This window comes from Balaenoptera physalus, assembly GCF_965194825.1.
Source record: "Balaenoptera physalus genome assembly, chromosome: 1".
Taxonomy (NCBI): Eukaryota; Metazoa; Chordata; class Mammalia; order Artiodactyla; family Balaenopteridae; genus Balaenoptera; species Balaenoptera physalus.
In genome coordinates, this window is record NC_138882.1 from 36,202,557 (window position 1) to 36,222,466 (window position 19,910).

At 49.6% G+C, this 19,910-nt stretch overlaps 1 protein-coding gene across 14 annotated transcripts in view; it reads right to left on the reverse strand.

Moving 5' to 3' along the window:
- Window positions 1-220: 220 nt before the first annotated feature.
- The window catches only part of PPFIA4 (PTPRF interacting protein alpha 4), a 48,274-nt gene continuing 28,584 nt past the window's right edge, over window positions 221-19,910 (reverse strand). For 2 of the 14 annotated variants that reach the window (XM_082434467.1, XM_082434465.1), the window contains exons 18-30: window positions 19,544-19,579; window positions 19,193-19,326; window positions 18,723-18,889; window positions 16,746-16,839; window positions 16,171-16,252; window positions 15,438-15,638; window positions 14,672-14,734; window positions 12,147-12,322; window positions 8,566-8,663; window positions 7,641-7,816; window positions 4,822-4,890; window positions 1,128-1,305; window positions 221-524 (exon numbers count right to left, since the gene is read on the reverse strand). In XM_082434467.1, the coding sequence (XP_082290593.1) occupies window positions 475-524; window positions 1,128-1,305; window positions 4,822-4,890; window positions 7,641-7,816; window positions 8,566-8,663; window positions 12,147-12,322; window positions 14,672-14,734; window positions 15,438-15,638; window positions 16,171-16,252; window positions 16,746-16,839; window positions 18,723-18,889; window positions 19,193-19,326; window positions 19,544-19,579 (1,524 nt within the window). In that variant the 3' untranslated portion in view covers window positions 221-474. The other 12 variants (XM_082434461.1, XM_082434466.1, XM_082434464.1 and 9 more) reach the window with 12 other exon arrangements.

Here is a 19,910-nt window from a genome sequence, read left to right on the forward strand (position 1 = left end):
GGGGAGGGATAATGGCGAGGGTGCCAAAAGCAGATGTAGACCATCTAGTACAACCAAGAGGTGGACAGAAACCAGAAAGCCAAATAACCCAAGCAAGGCAGTCTGAAGTGCCATTTTCGTGGAAGGGCCATCCCCAGCCCTTGACGCGTGTCCTGGTCTCTGGTGGAGTTTGCAGTCCAGACCAGCTAGATGCAGAAGAGAGAAGGTGGAGTCCATCCATCTTGGGCTGCCTTCCTCTCCCTCCCGCAGACCCACAACCTGGTTGCCTCCACAACACCAGGGAACCCAGCCACATTCCAGAGAGCCTTACAAGGGACACACGTTGGACTTGGGGTAGTGGGATGGCTAGGGGGTAGGCAGTATATTCTGAGATATGAGACTAGGAGCCGTGGAGTAAGGGGACCGAGCAGGAGGGTTAAGGGCTCTCCGAGCCTGTGAAACCAAGCAGGAGAAAGCTGGCCTTGGGGGCTGTAGCTAGTCCCGGAAGGCGGAGAGCATGTGTCCGTAGAGATAGTGAGAGTGAGCTAAAAGAGAGAGAAAGAGACAGGCATTGCGCGGTGAGTTGGCAGTGAGTCCCTGAGAGATGGGTTGCAAGGTATCTGCGGCGTGCTTGCAAGCTCCAAGCGCCCAAGGCCAGAGAAAGCAGGAAGGGCAAGCCGGGCAGTGGGCGCGAGCAGGGCTGGAGTGGCACGGCCGGCCGGAGGCCAGGGACAGGCGCGGGGAGGCCTTGTGCGGGCGGAGGGCGGGCCGAAGAGCGCCCGTGACCAGGGCCTGGCCCACTTACCCCGAGCCACGGGCACAGCCCCGTCAGACCCGGGCCGGGAGGCGGGGTCAGCAGGAGTAGGTCCGAACCGTGGAGGTCTCCAATCTCTGCGCCCCCGCCGTCCCGGCTGGGAGGAGTCGGCAGCCGCGGGAGAACACAGAGCGGCGGGTTAGTGCGCGCACAGCTCGCCCGTAGGGCCTTCCCGGCCGCGCCTGCCCGCGGCGGCCATTAGTTAGTGCAGCGCCGGCGCGGGAGCTGCGCGCCCGCCTCGGCCTCGCCTGAGCGCCAGCGCCCGCCCCACTCCGCCGCCCGGGCACCTAGGTCCTGCTGGGCCGCGGCCATGCCCAGCTAGCCTGCCACTCACCTTCAGGCATGATCTTCTTTGGCGGGGCCGGTGGAGGCTTCAGTGGCCCCAGCGTGGACACGCGGAAGCCTACCGGGAGCGTTTCGCGAGAGGCGCTGAGCATGGCGCTGCCGTGGTGGTCCCGTGGCCGGAAGCGTTTCCTCCAGGAGGGCGCGCGGCGGAACACCTTGTCCTCCCCCTGCACCGTGGGGACACGCAGAGGACCAGGGCTACGTTGGAACTGCCATCCTCACTCCCTGCCTGGGGTAGGATAGTCAATGGCTGGCTCTAGGGGTACCTTTCCCTTCGGAAAGAAGGGAGCAAGGTCACGTCCGCTTTCAGGCCCTCAGCTTTTCCTAGTGTAAAGTGAATGGGGCAAAGTGGATGACTGCGGGGAGCCCTTGCCACTCTGAAGTTCCCTGTCTCTAGGCGGGGTGGGGTCCCCCTGTTCGGATGTGGCATCCTGCAGTTGAACTCGGTTTCTCTGCCCACCCCAATCAATCATCTCAAACTGGGCTTGGGATGCCCATTGACCTTTAAAGTATTCCTCCTCTCAGCCTCATCCATGGGAAGTAGTCACCAGCCAGCCTCCGTTCACTCCTCCCTGCCTTTCTGGGGCCTCCTTATGGCTGCAGCACCGGTGTGCTGAAGCAGCGCTGGGTCAGGAGTTAGGAGACCTGGCTTCCATTTTATCAATACTAGCTGTGTGACCCTGAGCAAGTAACCTCTCTGAGCTTCAGTTTCCTTATCTGTAAATGTAAAATAGGAATAACATCATCTGCCCTACATATTTCTCAGGCTGCCTATCCCTGAGGGGATCAGGGGAGAACACTGACCCATTGACAGTGATGGGTCAGGCAGATGGCCAATCAGAGGCAGGTTCCTCCAAAGGCTCCTGCTATCTGCCCTCTCACCCATGCCAGCCAAGTCTCCAAAATAACTATCTCTGCCAGAGGGCACCCAGAGCCATAACTCTACAGGATGTCCCTCTGCACAAGCCTCCCACCCCACCCTTCACAGCTTACAACCATCCTGCTTGGCAGCCATGCCTAATCCCCCTCAACGCTTGTGTTCTTGGAACTGGTGCAGGTAGAGTGCTAGCAGCAGGAGTAAGAGACACTAACCCACCAGTTCTCACCTAAACAACCTCTCCCAACCCCATTAGGGTTTGTTGTTTGTGCCCTGAGTAGGCCAAATGCCCCCATCAGTTCTTAGCACCACGTATGTCTGTCATAGCATTCATCATAGCATTTTTAAATGTACTTATGAGATTATTTCATCAATTCCTTTCTCTCCCTCTCTTCCTCCCCCCACCCTACCCCTTTCAAATTCTATGCTTCATGGGACAGAGATTTTGATCCTTTTTGTTCCAACCAATATATCCGCAGACCTGAGTAGTGCCTGGGAACACAGTAGGCACTCAATAAATATTTGCTAAATGGCAGCTGGCTCCCTATGCAGGCATCCCATCCCTGAGTTTATCAGTAACTTTCCTCATCATTTCTGTCTTCGCCATGATCCTATCTTTAACCTAATCTAGAGACCCTTCTCTTCTGCACGCTCTCTCTCTCTCCATTTCTATCTTCAGCCAACCCTAAGAACTTGTTTCTGTTTTTCTCCCCTGTCCCCTAATAGTCAGATGTTCTTTGTGTTCCTCATCTCCTCATTTCCCTTGAGTCCTGACATCCATGCATGGGAGAACTGGATATAGCCCTCCAGGGCCTTGAAGCTTGAGAGGGGAAACTGAGAACCAGAATTGTCAAAGGAAACCGTTGCAAGAGACAGCTCAAGGTTGCTGATGATGTGCTGGACGGCTGGACAGGAGGCAGTCTCTTGGATCTCCAGCCTCCCACCTGCCACTCCCCCCACCCCCAAATCTCACCTTATTCCTAGGACCTGGCCTTCTACTTAAGCTTCCTTTTAAAGAATCAGTTCTCTCCAGCCCCACACCTAGCTGCATCCCAGAAAGCCCACTGCATTGCCAAGATGATATCACCTACTCAGTAACTCCACCCCAGTGCCTGAAGCCTGATAGGCCAGCTATCTCCACTTTTAGGAGGCAGCAGGAGGTAGGAAAAAGAACACAGGAATCAGATATACTTTTGCTCCAGTCTGGCTCTGCCACATGTCAGCCTGTGACTGCAGGTAAGTTATCTGTGACAGCAAGTAAGTTACCTCTTTGAGCTTCAATTCCTCATCTGTAAGATGGCATGATAACCTGTCTCACATGATGATTGTTAGCATAAAATAAGATGTCTGTCCTCACTGCACCACCATGCCTTGCCCAATGCCTGGCCCAGAGTAGGCATTCAAAGAATATTTTTGTAAGGATTGAAGGAGTAAAGAGTTTTCTAAATTAGAAAGCACCATTCAAAGATATATAGGAAAGCTGTATCAAAGAAAGCTTAAAACCTAGTGTGTGGGGAATAAGTAGGAGGGTCCACCTTGCAGGGGCATTGGGAAGATTCAGATCTCAGAGTGGAGACATCTGGTGGGGTTTGGCAGTTTCTCTCCTTGACTGGAATACACACACACACATATACATATGTAATATGTATGTAATATATGTGTGTGTGTGTGTGTGTGTGTGTGTGTGTGTGTAAATAACACAATCCAAATTTCAAGGTACCTCTGTGAAGAAAACACCCCTCCACAAATTCTGTATGTTTCTGAGTGTGTCCTACCTACCGAGGTGCAGTAGTCATTCCACAAAGGTGGGTTTTAGCCCTGTTAAACCCAACTAAGAAGAGACTAATTGATAAGTAGATAACACTAATGGTGTCCCACAAGGAGGCCCAGAAGTCTAAACAGAGGCATTGGTAGGGGTAGGGGTGCTGCAGAGAAAATGGGGATCAGAAACAGATCTGACTGAAGATGGAGAAGCTAAAAATAAACAGTCTGGGCTCTTTTTTAACTTGGTTGGAACCAAGGCAGCTAAGGCAAACCTGACAGCGAAGGCAGGCAAGGTTAATGGTAGGAAAGTGAGTAGGGAGGAGGGAGGGGAGAGGAGGCAGGGGCTGGGGAGGGGGCTGTGCCCTCAGGAAACACGTATGTTTTAGGAGGCATCTCTAACAGTTCTGGCATTATGGCCAGAACTTTGGAGTCTTCCAAGACATAGTTCAACCTAAACTCAAGGAGAAGGCCTGATGAAACCCAGTTGGAAGGGACTGTTTCTTCAGTGACCTGGGGCGTAAGAGTAAATCTAGAAAGGAAGCTGGGATGATAGAAGCCTGAGCCATGTGTTTAGCTGTGTCAAACTGCACTGAGGAACATGTGAGCAAACCTGTCATTTAATGACCTCAGAATAATGTCTACCTCCAAACAACCACACTATTGGATGGGTGGGAAACTTAGGCTGCAGATATGCTGTGCTCACAGCACTGAAGAGAGGGTGTCTAAGAGATAAAGAAAAAGGTATGATCCCAAAGAGATGACCTTTGGGGGAAACCTCTGATCCTGTGTGGTTAGGAGATTTGGGGCACAGAGTTGGAAGAGGCTAGAGGTACCCAGAAGGAGTGTCATAGAGACTTCTCCAGGCCTATTGCTAGGCCTGTCCCTGCCTCCCCAACCCCCTGATATCATCCCCATCCTCTATGGCTCTCCTCCCTTAGGCCACCCCACCAATCATTAGCCCAAGGAAAGCAGAACTCATGAACTCCAACAAACCAACAGTGACCAGATCCTCAAGGCCCCCAGTTCACAGCCAGGTACTCACATCATCCAGCTTCCGGTCTGTGCCCAAGGCCAACAGGTTGTTGAACTCTCTCTCCATCACCTGGCGTGCCTGGAGTCCACAGGGTGAAAGAGGGAGAGAAGGGAGGCGCTATGGTTAATGACCTCTAATGCCATCTTTCACCTGTTTCCTAGGGGGTCCAAGGGCAGAGATGGGGTTTTCAGTGCATTTAACCCATTAGCCCTTGATGCCACTCCTTTGAGCTAACCTTGGTGTCCTCTGAGAAGTCAAAATGTTAACCTTACGATTTTTTTCATATGGAGCAAATTAGAAAACTATAATTTTTTAAAAAGTAGGATCATAGAACACGTGGATGGACAGACTTCACCTACTGGGGAAAAAACCCCCACAGTTTGTCTCTATAGGGGAATATCATGCCATACTATCTTTCTGGAGGGGTAAATAAGCATGTAGACCATGGATAATGAAGATTTAACTTATTTAGATTATATAAATGTATTTTATAAAGTTCCACATCAAAAATTTAACTTAGGAAAACTGCTCAGTCATGGATATTGGTGGCCCTTGGGCTGAGTGGGGCATAAAGGCCTTCTCTAGGCCTCCCAGCTATTTCTCACTAGGAGATTTGAGAAATCCCAGAAACAAGAAAATTTTCAAAACTACCACCAGATATTCTGAACCATTTTTTTAAAATTAATTAATTTATTTATTTATGGCTGTGTTGGGTCTTCGTTTCTGTGCGAGGGCTTTCTCTAGTTGTGGCAAGCGGGGGCCACTCTTCATCGCGGTGCGTGGGCCTCTCACTATCACGGCCTCTCTTGTTTCAGAGCACAGGCTCCAGACGCGCAGGCTCAGTAACTGTGGCTCACGGGCCCAGTTGCTCCGCAGCATGTGGGATCTTTCCAGACCAGGGCTCGAATCCGCGTCCCCTGCATTGGCAGGCAGATTCTCAACCACTGCGCCACCAGGGAAGCCCTTCTGAACCATTTTGTGAAGGATTCCATATTGGGTCAGATCCTACTTCCCCTAATAGCTAAGCTAAATGAATGGGTCAGAAAAATAAGATTGGTTAGAGAGCAACAGACAGTAGCCCTGCTACTGTTTACAGATGTACTGCTGTCCACAAATGTATTTAGAGATAGGAAATAGGAAATGAGAGAAAAACAAGCCCATTTCTGGGTAGATAATATTAACCATAGAATTCTGTGGGGACAGTCTTTGTTGGTATTGGGAACATAATATTTTTTAAGTGATCAGAAAGGAGAAGCATAGTTAATTTTCAAGTATCCAGATGACACTGTTCCTCTGGGTAGTGAAAGGTGACTATGACATTTACAAACTTCAGAAACATTTCACAAAGTTGTATGAGTGGGCAAGAAAGCAGCTGCTGGGGTTGGAGATTGACAAGCATAGAAAAATTGCATTGGGATTTCCCTGGTGGCGCAGTGGTTAAGAATCTGCCTGCCAACGCAGGGGACATGGGTTCAGTCTCTGGTCCGGGAAGATCCCACATGCCGTGGAGCAACTGAGCCCGTGTGCCACAACTACTGAGCCTGCACTCTAGAGCCCACGAGCCACAATTACTGAGCCCGCGTGCCACGCAGCCATAAATAAATAAATAACTACAATTAGAAATGACTCCTTGATTAAAAAAAGAAAAATTGCAGCTAGGGGGAAATCTCAGCTCTTCCTAGAGAATGAGGGGAATCTGTGCTATCCATTCTGGCTGGTTGGGATGGGTCATTGCAAAGAGACTGTAGGACGCCCTGGCCCTGTGTGCTGCCATCACCCCTAAAAGGCCAACACTCCACCCAAAATTATAAGACAACTCAGCCCTATCCTCACACAAGTGAAAACTCGTCTGCTCCCAGAATAGCTTGTGCAGCTCTGGTGGCTGAATTTCAAGAGATCTGACAGCTGCAAACAGTCCAGACAAGGGCAGCTAAAATGATCAGGGCATGGAGACAAGTCTATATGAGGAAAGGCTAAAAGAATTAAGACCACTCTGTCTGGAGAGACAAAGGCTTGGACCCAGAGGCAACACAATCAGAGTTTATGAAATCACAGAAGGTGAGAAATAGTCAAATACAAATACCCATACTAAATCGTAGACAATTAGGATGAGGCAATTCTCTTCCCCAGGGGAGCCCACTGTGGGTACATTTAGGACAAATAAAATTAGGAAGTACTTTACACAACAGGTAGTAATTCTAGAGTCCATTACCCACAGGAAGTTAAAAAAGCCAAACATATAAATAGGTTCAAGAGAATTTATATATATTCTTAGATGACAGCTCCATAATAATTATCAAATGTAATGGAAGGAGATGTCTAATCTTTTGAGCTGTTGACAGGGAGACAAAGCCCTGACATGGAGAGCTCTGGGCTGTGTTATTTGGTATATTTAGCTTTCTAAAACCTAGGGACCCAGGAACAGATCCCCGGGGGTGGGGAACAAAGGGGATATGGGTTCTCTGGTCCTTGTGGGCCCCAGGGCTAGTTTTCTTCTATGAATAGTCAGGTCAGAGAAGCAAGTAGAGGAAAAGTGTCAGCTGTAAAGATGGGGCTGGGAGGAGATGGGGGTGCCCACTGCAGTGTGGGGATTAACACAGTATTCCAGGCCTGTGCTGAATGTGCTCTGTATGTGAAGGGCACTTGTTTCCTGGGGACTTGGTTATGCATAGGGACCACTTGGAGGTTTGAGGACATTTGTGATCCCCTCTAGAACAGGCCTCCAAAAAGCCCTCCCACCAATCCATAAACTTGCGCATATCAGAGGGAGAGAGAGGCAAGATTGAGACTGATGACCAAGATCAGACTGATTGAGACTTACAGCCTACCTGGGTGTTCTGCGTGGGTATCTGGAGGACCAGGGCCAACGCACTGTGGTCGAAGTTCTCGTCCAGGGCCAGCAGAGCACCATGCACACCACTCTCGTGCAAGTTTCCTGCATAGTCCCGGAGCCCAATAGACTGGACCCAATGAACCACCTGGTCGTTGGTCCAGACCAGCACATCTGGAGGGCAGGGGAAGAAAAGGAGTAGAAAGAGACAGGTTTGGCCAAGGCCCCTCCAGGGACAGAAATAGAGGTCCCTAGACCCAGAGCCCCAGTCCACCCTGTTCTCTTGGCTCCTACCCACCCCTACCCACCTCAACTTTCCACATCTTCTTTCTGTCCTCCCTGGCACCTGGGCTCTTGGAGAACCAGCCCCATACCACTCCATTCTTGCCACTGCAAGACTCAGGGTCAGGCTAATAGGCTTTCTCCCCAGAGCCCCTGTACCAGTCATCCCCTGCCCCCAGGCAGGAATGGCCCTCTTCTTATTCTTTCTACCTTCAAGTTCTCTTCTAAGACTTGCCTTTCTTTCCTGTCCAGCCCCACCCAGATCACCAAGTTCCATGAGCACTTTCTCACACCAGTCTATAGCATTATCCCAAGGGGATCATTGCATTTGTCTAGCTGGTGGCCATTGTCTAATGTGTTGGGGAGGGGGATGTTGCAGCTGATTGGGCAGGGGCTATTTTTCCTCCACCAGATGGCAGCATCCTTTGGGCATGGATTGTGTCTCCCTCATCAGACTGGGAGCTCCCTGCTCCCTAAGGGCTGTGTCTTCCCTCTTAGATTTGGAGCTTCCCTGTGGCACAGAATGCCTCTCCTCCCTTCACTCAGCCCAAGGCAGGGATCAGTGAGGCAGGTCCCTGCTCCCCCAAGGCCACTCCCACCACAACTTTCAGAGGAGGCTCCATTGAGCCTGACAAGCTTACCCTTGATCTCATGCTGGCTTTCTTCCCGCCTCTTCTCCAGCTCCTTCCGGTCATAATTCAGCCTCTTCAGACACATGATGCCATACTGAAGACTGGTTCTGCAGGGACACAGCCCCCCTGAGCCAGAGCCTCAGTGGGGCCACGTTTCTACCACATCTGCCCCATATCCAGCACCAACCACAGCCCATCAAAACCTATATCCTCCAGCACAGAGAGCATCCCAGCCTGCTCCTTCTCCTCCTTCCTCCAGGGCTTAGACATAATCCATCCCAAGGCCACTTCTCTCTCTCTGCCTACCCCAAGTCCTCCCCCTCAGCCAGGGTGTGGGCCTGAATGACAAAGGAAAGTTCTTTGAATGATAGCAACATGTCCCTCCCTCTCCAGGCACTGGAATGACAAAGAACCCTACAGATATTCTTTCGTGTCCCCATTTCACTCAGAGTCATTACAATGGCCTACAATGTGATACTTGATCTGCCCCTATACTGATAGCCCTGCTGTTCCTCAAACATGGCAGGAATGCTTGGCCTATGTGCCTTGGGGCCTTTGCAGTGGCTGCTCCTTCTGCCTGGAACACACCCCCTCCCTGCCCCCCAGTCTGCTACGTGGCTTACCCCCTTGTCTCCTTTAAGTTTTTGCTCAAATGTTATATTTTAAATTCAGTAGTTACCTTGTCCACCTGATTTAAAACTGCAACATCACCAGCACCACCAATCCCCCTTACGCTGGTCTAATTTTTTTTTCTACCACCTTTTATCTATTAACATTCTATATATTTATAATTCCTTGTTTGTCTCTCCCAGTTACAATGTAAGCTCCACGAGGGCAAGGAGGTTTGTTTTGTTCACTGATGTATCTCAAACCCCTAGGATGGTGCCTGACACATTCCACAAATGTAAACACCATAAATGCTAAATGAATGATGTGAAATAATTCACATAAAGTACTAAAAGTACTTTAAACTGTACCAGGTGCATAGTAAGCACTCAATAAATAATTACTAAGCCAGGCCACGAACCAAAGAATCTGTAGGTTAGAAGGGACCCCACACACTATCAGTCCAAGCTCCCCCCCACCTAATGCAGGAGTCACCTCTGTAACATCCTTTTGAGTATTATGAACACCTGTGCCTAAACACCTCTGGTGACAGGGAACTCACTACCTCTTGATGCAGCTCATTCCATCTTGGGCAGCTTTCCCTGTAGTGTTCTTCTTTAAACTTGAACACTACTCTGTCATTCAGCCTCTCTGGGTTTTGTCATCTACAAAGTGGAGGAATAGAATAGAAGGTCTCTCCCAATTCCAAATACTTTTGACTCTATCATTGAGGCCATTGCTTTGTGAGATTAAATTATGCTTGATTGCTCCCTACTTCTCTCCCCTCAGTTCTACCCAGGTAGCCCATCTGCCTAGAACAAACCCTTATAGCTCAGAGACACCACTTCTAAGGGATCTGGCTCAAGGCCACTGGTTTAAGCCTTGGTCCCCTGGAGGGGGCAGATGCACACATACCTCCTAAATGGAAATGCCTCTAATTTCAATCTCACTTACTATAATTTTCAGTTCAGTTCCTATGACTTTCAAAGCTGTTGCACAGCTTAGCAAAAATATAAAGGCCTTAAAGTCAGATCAACCTGGATCTGAATGCCAGCTGTGCCACTCCCCAGTTGAGTGGCACTCAGCATATGTGAGATGGGGGTCATACCTCTCCTGCAGAGTTACTGTGAGCATTAAAGGTGACCCTGTATGAAAGGGCTTAGACCAGCTCTTGAACATCAGAGGCATTCAGTAACGGTACCACTTTTGGGAGGACATTACTAATTATTGTGTGTGCTTTTTCTCCTATCAAAATAGGAGATTCTCATGGAAACCTGCTCAATAGAACACTATGGTCTAAGGAAAAGAGCTCTGAGTTGGGTGTCAAGAAAGAAGGATGCTGGCCCCATTCTATAACCACTTGGCTGAGTGACCTGGTGACACTCAATCTCTATTGGACTTGTTTTCCCCATCTGTGAAAGGAGAGTTTTTAAATAACTCTTTCTCATCGTTAAAGAAGTATGATTTAAAAGAATTTTTAAAGATATAAGAACATGCTTATGAAATATTAAGTGGAAAAAAAGCAGTTATATACCTAATTGAGGTAAGGAATGTGGAAATGTTTTAGAAACTGTGAAATACCCAAGATTTAGAGCTAAATCTGGAACCATGTGTATAGGCTGAGAGTCTCTCATGGGCAAAGGGTCGGGGGAGGACTTCCATAATGCTGTATAGGGTTGGGCTGCCTGATCCTCTAGCAGCCGAGGCACATCTCAACTTGGTGGGGAATGGCCCTTCTCTCCCCAGCCCTATCAATCACTGAGGAGGGAACAGGTGCAGCTAGGCCTGGCAGCCTCCCAGATTGACAGAAACAAAAGATTCCCTTTCAGCCCCGGTGGTGAGGGAGGGGTGGTGCTCAGGACAGACACAGCTGGGGGTTCCAGCATAGGCGGCTCTGCAATGTGGTGGCAAGAGAACTGGATTTCAGTCAGGAGACTTGCATTTTGCTAGCATCCCTGAGTGACCTCGGGCCGCTGCTCCTTCCCATGCCTCAGTTTCCTCACCCATAAAATATGGAGGCTAACTAGATCCCTTCCAAATATAACGTTCTGTTGTTTATGAGTTGGAGAGACCAAGGGACACCTGCAGAGCCCTAAAAGAACCTTGAAAAGCCACACACTCCTAGCTCCACCCTTTGTCACATTAACTACTCAAGATAAAAGACCTGGCTCAAATAGCAGCCTGGGTGATTTGAAGTTGGATGTTAAAAAGGACTTCCTAAAAACCATCAACTCCTGGAACCATTACCGAAAACCTATGTCTTAGGAGGGCTGCCTCCCTAGCTCCAGCTGGTTGTTTCCATGCTGGGATGTGCCCATAGAGCTTTCTCTTTTTCAAGAGAAGCCAGACATCCAGAATTTTGTTTAACATTTCCTAGTGTTTAAATATTGGCAGCTACGGTCATAATTTTAAAAATACAATGTAGGCCAAACAAATTACATGTGTGAGCCAAATTCTGCCCTCAGGCTACCAGTTTGTGACCTCCACTGCAGATACTTTTGCACAGAAGATCTTTTCAACAAAGAGGAGGAGAACACTGGATGACTTCCTGTACAAAAGGATGTGTGTTTAAAACTGAGAGGCTCAGATCTGGGATGTTGGCAGAGCAAGCATCCAGAAAGAACTTTCCTCTCATCTTGTGAGGAATTAGACACCTAAAATAGATGCTGGGTTCAGTGTGAGTCTTCTCAGGGTAAATGTAGAGAATTCAGCAAGCTCAATGACAAGAAATAAAATTTATATCTAGGGGGAAAATTTTCCAAATGAAGCTAAAGAGAAATGACTGTGTCTTAAGGGTTGGAGGTGAGAGGACTAAACCCTCAAACTGCAGGGGAGACAAAGATTTGGCTTTCCCCAAAGGGAGACCTGTTACCACCCAGAACAGGCAAAGAAAGAGATGGAAGCACCTCTATTCTTGGAGACAGACCCCCAGAGTTGGGGGAGACCTGTGTAGGGAGGTGGCCCTGGATTCCAGCCTGGCTCACCGGTGGAAGCTGTCCACCATCTTCAGATGGACCCGCAGGTCCTTCTTGGTGAGGTGATCCAGCATGCGAGCGTCCACAAGGCACTCCATGAAGTAGCTGCGGTACTGGGGGAGCCCCAGGCTGGGCAGCCACTGGTTCCCAATCCACTCGTGGTTCATGTCCCCATAGGCCAGGGTCTGGAGAACAAGATGGAGGAGGCTGGGGGCAAAGGCAGTGCCAGCAGGTTGCAGCTAGCAGTTCAGTAAAATTTCAGCTTACTTTCACTGAGGGGCTGGTAGAGGCGGGAGGTGGGGATTTTAAATGGAGCTTTTTAAGATCCTGAAATGATATATTCCCAGTCACTTATCAGTTATCTACACTAATGAACAGAAGCAACTACCTAGGCAGCAAATCATAGGAAATCCTTCCCATCGACTCTGAAATGCATTTGTGGTGCTGTAAGGCAGACTTGCCTTCCTGATTTTCAGTCAGCCTCAAGCCTGCTGAGCCCAGGGGATAGGCTGCATTACAGAGGGCCTGCAGAGTGACAAAGAAAGCCAGTCTCACTTGGGAAACTGGCCTCACACGGTCCACAGGGAGTTACGTTTGGCTAAAGATATAAAAAAATGAAGTAAGGTGAACTGCACCTGCCAGCGCTCTTCTCTAAGGCTTGGTTGTCTCTCCAGAGATTCCCTAGGTCCTTCGTGTGCCGCCTCCCCACCCCACCACACACCGTGCGCCCCACCTCCCACCCAGTCTGGTTCTGAGAGGCCTGCTCCACTTAGTCATTGCCTCCTGCCTTGAGGGCAGGGACCTCCCTAACCATCTATCCTTAGAATGAATTTTAATGGTAACCCTCCATCACTCTCTTTCCTTACCCAACTTGATTTTTTTAGAATTGAAAATTTTATTTTGTTATCTTTTAAAATAAAGCGATTGATACATATAAAACATATGTAGCATATGTTCATTACTAAGCATAAAAACGAAGTTAACATCCTTGGACACCATCCATGTTATCCACACTGTTGCATCCATCCTTATGTTCTTCTTCCCCATCTTATGCCCTACTGCCCCTCTAGAGGTAACCACCATGCTGAGTTTTCTGTCCATGATGCCCCTGCTTGAAAAAATGTTCTTATAGTCACCAAGGTATATTTCTCTAAATAATATGATTAAATTTGCTTGTTTTTGAGTTTTAATAGAAAATCTTTTGGGACTTACACTTTTCACTTTACACTATATGTCTGAGTCATCCATTCCCTTTGCTAAATAGTGTTTTACTGTGAGAATATACTATAACTGATCTGTCCAGTCTCCTGTTGATGGGGTTGCCCAACAAGTATAAACAGTGCTACATGCTTCATTTTTATTCGTGGCACTTACATCTATCTGATGTATTGTCCATTTATTTGTTTGTTTACTGTCTGTTTCTCCCCTAGAATATAAGCCCCATGAGGGCTAAGTTTGCTCACTTCTGTATCCAGAGGGCATAGAAAGGCCTAACACCTAGCAGCTGCTCAATAAATCCTTGCTCACCAAGTGAATGAATGAAAGCACTTTGCTCAGCTCACCAGGGGTACCCCTGAGAGGGACAGGAAGAGGAAGAGGATTCATACTAATCTAAGTCTCATTACTCCTGGGAAGAGGGTCGAACTGAGGGGAAGAGGCAGGCATGCTGGGGGCACAGCCCTCCAAGGCTCCTCACCTGCCATAGTGAAAAACCAGAAGTAGCTAAAGGGGAATGAAGAAGGATGGAGGCGGATGGCTTCAGCGGAGGAGAGAACCTGTGCCCAGGGACAGGTGAAGAGGGACCTAAAAGACTGGGGCTCAGAGAGTCCTGCAGGGGAGCGAACCTGCTGGGAGAACACTACCCCAAACTGCTGAGAGTTGGTTCTGGACAAGAGGAGGGGGTCTTACCTGAGCCCAGCTGCCCTCCTCACTGTCCTAGGAATGAGTGCAGCATGTCAGGGGGAAACAGGCAAAGTCAAGAAACCTGGCAGCCTCCACCCAAGGTCCCATCAAGAAGGAGGAGCAGACACCCCAGTAGCTGGATGGGTGACTAGGGAAAGCTTGTTGGAAAGGTTAAGAGAGCACAGAAGGCTGGTGCACGTGCCTGTGTTTGCAGTGAGGGGGGGATCAAATGTGTGTGTGGCAGAAACACAGTCAGGCAAGGTGCCAGGTCCTCCCAACCCTCCCTGTTCCTCCACCAAGGATCAAGCACAAGGGTAAGGACTCTGTGGCTTCATGCCGATAGCAGGGCAAAATGCTCCCAAGCCCTGCTCTTCTTCACTGGAGTATACCAGTAGCCCAGGGTGAACTTGTGACCCCCTGGAATAGACCACCCCCCACACACAAAAACTGTTTCCATTCTCACTTCTTTCCCACCAACCCACCACCCTGAGAACAGAACTCCATCACACATCAGGGATACCAATCTCGTATTAGATCAGCTACAAGCCCCTTTGACTTCCCACAACCTTTCCCTCATCCTCATGCAAGTCATCAGCCCTAACCCTAGGCCCAGGGCCCAGGGCCAGACTCACTGTTTTAGTGGATGTTGCCAGAGTTTCCATCTCTTCATGGGTGACCCAGACATTCCCAGAAGACTGTAGGCAGAGAGGAGACCTAGCTGATCCTGCGTGTGAGCTCCTAGGCTCCCCATCAGGCTGGGAGCCCTAAGGACAAGACATAGCTCCCTTCCCTTGAGTCTTCCCACAGGCCCATCCCAGAATTCTGCACATTGTCTAGCTCTGAGCGACTCTGTTTTATTACTGTATCTGCACTGCTTCGCACAGTGCCTGGCACATAGAAGTACCCAACAAATGTTTCCTGAATGAATATGAATAAATGATGTGAATCTGGAATAAGGGCTGACCCCAATCACAGAGATGGACTACAGTGAAAGATTTTACCCTGGGGGGTCCATGGAGAGGTTTACATTCTTGTGGAGAGGTTGGAGGACCAGAATTTACAAATGCCCTACTCCCTCTGCTACCCCAATCTGTCAAAAACACAGAACCCAGAAGTCCTGTCTTTGGAAACTCTGCCCAAAGATCTAAAATTACCGGCAGAGTAGGTATGGGGAGATGGAGCTCATGGGTGGTACGTGGGAGGCAGGGAACTAGGCCTGCTGGGATTCTGCCAGCAACAGTGTTACCTCCTCTTGGAGACTGGGTGGAACCCTTTGTGGGAATGGGAAGTAAGGGGCAGGACTCAAATGCTGCCATCTTCCCAATGACCAATATGAGACTTTGTAAACACTATTTTGGGGCTTCTGAAAATGTCCTGGGTGAGGGAAAGGCCACTCACAGTCCTGGAGGTGGGTGGGGCAGAGGGGCTGGTCAGCGACACCATCTCCTGGATAGCCAGCCGGAGCTTGAGCCGGTGCAGGGCATTGCTGATGCCAATTTCCCGCTGGATCTCTGTGTCCGAGAGGGCTGACATGATGGCACCACTCTTGACGTTTGCCCGGCAGGCTGCCACATACCAAGCAGGCATCCCCACCCAGAGCTGCAGATATGGGGCACAGAGGGTAAATTCAGCCCCTTTCCCAAGATCTGGGCTCCACTGCAAAAGTTTGGCAATACTGAGAGGCAAGGGCCAGGCCTCATCCATGGTCTCAGAACAGCAAATGAAAAGCAGAGGAATTTAGAAATGTGGAGATGACCATCATCAAATGCCTCTTTTTCCCATTTTACAGATGAAAAATCTGAGGCCTGGGAAGGTGAAGGGATTTTACCAACATTGCATGGGTGATTAGCTCCTGGGGGCACCTATAGGAAGAATGAAACCACCTGTGTAAGACTTAATGGCTCAGTGAAGATTAATTCCCCTTATCCAGACTTAGCTACTCGAGAGGCATCAGTATATAGCATCGATTCTGGCTAAGTGCTAGGTATGGCACTGTGCACTTGGCAAGGGAGAAACATGCTGGGAAAACTCTAGGAATACCACCCCTTTGCTCAAGGAGTCCTTGTCCCAATCCACACATCCTTCCCACCAGACCCCTGAGTAGACTTAGACTCCCTTTGCCCAGGTTTACCTCTAGCCAGGAGACCACAGTAGGGCCGTCCCACTGGGCAAAGGGCATTCCTTTTCTGCGGGCATCTTCAAGCAGCTGGTGTCTTGCAGGAAGAGGAACAACAGACTCACTAGTCCTTCCTTCTTTCTCAACCATGCTTACTCCCAGGGACCATGGGCTGTGCCAAGAGTTGGACTCCCACTACCCCTTCTCCCCACCATTGGACTGCCACCCCTGCTCTATTCCTGAAGCAGTGTGACACCAAGACATGAAGCAGCAACACCTCTCCATTCCCCGAGGTGAGGGCTCTCGCTTTGTTTGCACATGGCCTGAAACACAGACATTCTACTCTGCTCTGCCAGAGAGCCCCAGGTGCTGGGTCACTCTCACACAGCACCCTTGTCTCTTTCTCACTCAGGTCATCCTAAGAACAACCTCCCAAACCCTGCTGTGCCCACTTAGACCAGGCCAACTCAGTCCAGAAAGGGCTTTGCTGGGCTCTGGCTGCCTGAGCTCAGTCCCATAGCAGTCCAGGGAAAAGACAGTGGGTGAGGGGTTGGACCCCACCCTGGCAGAGCCTGGCCAGTGGCTCTTACTTCTTCTTCAGCCGCCGGTCCTTTTCTGCCTGGGTTCCCAGCTTGGTAGGTACCATGGGCTCCTGCAGACCGAGCTCAGAGTCTGTTAGCAGAACTAGAAGGGAAGAGATGGCATATCAGCTAGGCCCTCTCTGCTTCTCCTCCCTTGGCCTGCACCAGGACTGGGGAGCAGACCAGCAGGAGGCTCCTCAGCATGTGACAACCCGAGGGTCTGATGGGACAACCCATTATTCTTGGAGCCTCCACATGACATCCCTACAACCAGGCAGTCCCACAGCGGCATCGAGTGGGTCACCCCAAGCCCAAAGAGCCTTCCCCTGGGAACCTCAGCCCTGGAGGTGTTTTTCAGCCAGATGGATGGAAGTTGTTCCACCCTAACGGCAGCAGAATCCTAGCCAGGACTTGTCCCTCCTCCAAACCAAGGGGAAAAGGAAACCCAGAGAGCCAGAGTGGGCTTCGAGGCTTAGAATTGTCCTGACCTGGGTTGAGGGTGGGGAAAGAGGCACGTTCAGAGATGTGTGTCTGGGCCTCTTTCTCAGGGCCACTCACTTGCACAAATCGCAAAAGGGAACATGCATAGCTCTGTCCTCTTCTGTTAAAGATCTCCTGAACTGATGCTAGAGTTCATGGCAGGGGCAGCATTTTACAATTCATTTAAGCCCTGGTCACTCCTCACAAGTGCACAGAGGACAGAGGGTGTTGGTAATCCAGAAGCCAATCTGGGATGCTGTCTTAGGTTTAGGTGCCAATGTGGTGTGGGGAACATAGGAAATCATAAGGCTTCAACACGAGATGCCTCTTCCGCTGACCGGACCTTCTCAGCCCTGCCCCCTCCCATCTGTGGCTGGCTCCACAATATATTTTGCAAGGCCCTTATGAGCTGGCCCCAACCTAGGGTCTAAACTCACCTCTTCTGCTCCCCCCACCCACTTCCCTCCCCACTCTGAATAAACTCAACTGCTTACAAAACTCTCACACCCATGAATCTTTGCCTTTCTCAGACCCCCCCTACCCCATCCCCCTCCCCTCACACACACACACACACACACACACACACACACACCTCTTCTTGGCTTGGCTAATTCCCACTTAGCCTTCAAGCTTCTGCCCAGGTGTTGCCCAGCAGAGGAAGCTGCTCCTGTCGCTCCCACCACTCCATGGCTGACCTCTGAGTTCCAGAAGCACCCAGAGCATATTGCTATCTTAATATTGTTTTAGAATCATCTCTTTATTTTTTCCTTTTCATTAGAAACTGAGCTCCTTGAAGGAATGCACTATTGCTCTGATACTTAATACTAAGCCTTGTTTACAGTAGTTACTCAATACATGTCTATTGAACAAATAACTGAATAGATGAGGGAAAGAGAAGGAGGAAGGGAGGGAAAGGAAGAAAGGGAAGAAGGAATAGGGGAAGGGAGAGGAAGACAGCTAACATTTATTGTGTACCTACCACACACCAAGCACACACTGGAACTTTATATCATCATAGAGGTGTTAATAATGCTACCCTTGCCCAAGCACTTACTTGACTATAATGTCTACAAAGTCATGATTAGGCATTGTGATATTTTGAGTCCTGGAGGCAAGATGTACTAGGAATTAAGAACTGACTCTCTTAGAGAAAGAACTAAGAAATTTCTCCTGAAGGTCCTGAGCATAGTACCTCAGAAAACCTCCAGATTGGAAGAAACCTCAGAGGTCCAACCTCACACTGAATACAGGAACCCCTTCTACAGCATACTGAATAAACAGCCTGATACTGATGCCTGACACTTCTCGTGGCAGAAGCTACCACCTCATGAGGTAGCCCTTCCCGCTGTGAAATAGCTCTAACAGAAAACTTCTTCTCCGGAGCTGAATCTCTGTGTCTGTGGCTTCTGCCCACTGGTCCCTGGGAGGCAGGCAGAGAAGACTGGATCCAAGGATACCCTCCTGCTTCTGCCCTCTACTCGCACCCATTTACTAGGAGACAGAGACCATGGCCCGTGGCTCCGTCCTGGCTCAGCTGGATCAGCCTGCCTTTCTCCTTCTTCCCAAACAGGCGGCCGATGGATGATTTGATGCCCTTGCGCTTGGCGCCCTTGTGCAAGGAGTCCTGGCTGCTGTTGCTGCTGCTGGGGTTGCTGCCTGGATCCTCCAAAGCACTACAGGATGACAGCCAGGAGGGGGTGGAATGAGAAGAAACATACTTAAATTACAGCATGAGAGATGGAAGTTAGACTTCAGGAAGAACTTACAGTAAGTGTCAGAGTTGGGAGGGTTAAGGGGATATGATCAGAGCACGTGACCAAAGGAGACATGGGACTGTCCTTCCCTGATGGTGTTTCAAAGACAAGTGAGATGTTCAGACACCTGGGACAAGTGAGATGCAGCCTGTTCAGAGGCAGAGAGAGGGACGAGATAAACTTGGGAATGGAGAGGCTCGATATGGGGTCTGCTCCATTTACCTCTTGCCTTCTTCCTGGCTCAGGGCTGGGTGGCCAAGCTTCTCTAGCTGCAGCGTCCTGGGTGAGGAAGGAGGAGAAGTCTCACATTTTATGGTGGCTTTATCCTCTCTGTTCTCTTCCCGAGACACTGGTGACTGAACAGACAGTGAAGCCGTCAGGGGATAGAGGGAGAGATCTGGGGCCTGCCTACCCAGCCCAGACAGGCAGAGGAGCATGGAGAAAAGCAGAGGGGAGGCCCTAGGGGCCTCTCAGAGTTCAGATTCAGACTCAAGGGCCCAGTGGGGAGAAGCCAAAAGGGAAAGGCCTGGGAGAATTAACCTATTAGTACCTGGGTCATCAGGCAGCACTCACCAGCAGCTTCCTCCTATGCTTTCTTAAGTCACTGGGCTGGAAGAGAGAGTGAAGGGTGAGCTTGGACTCACCCTTTGGATGCTTGAAAGTCTACCCCAAGGGGAGCCCAGTGGTCTTAGGATGAGAAGATAGGATTCAGTGCCTCACACAGGCCTGAAGAGAATATCACAGCAAAACAAAACAAAAAATAACAAAACAACACAACAACAAAAAACTGGCTTGAAAAAATAAATCAGGGCTACCTCTGGAAAAGAGAAAGAGGTATGGGCATTGGGTGAGTTTCTTAAGCATTATCCAAGGGAGAGGGTAAGGAAGATACTACATAGCCCTTTCCACACTCAGAAGGACATGCTGGTGACCTGGTATG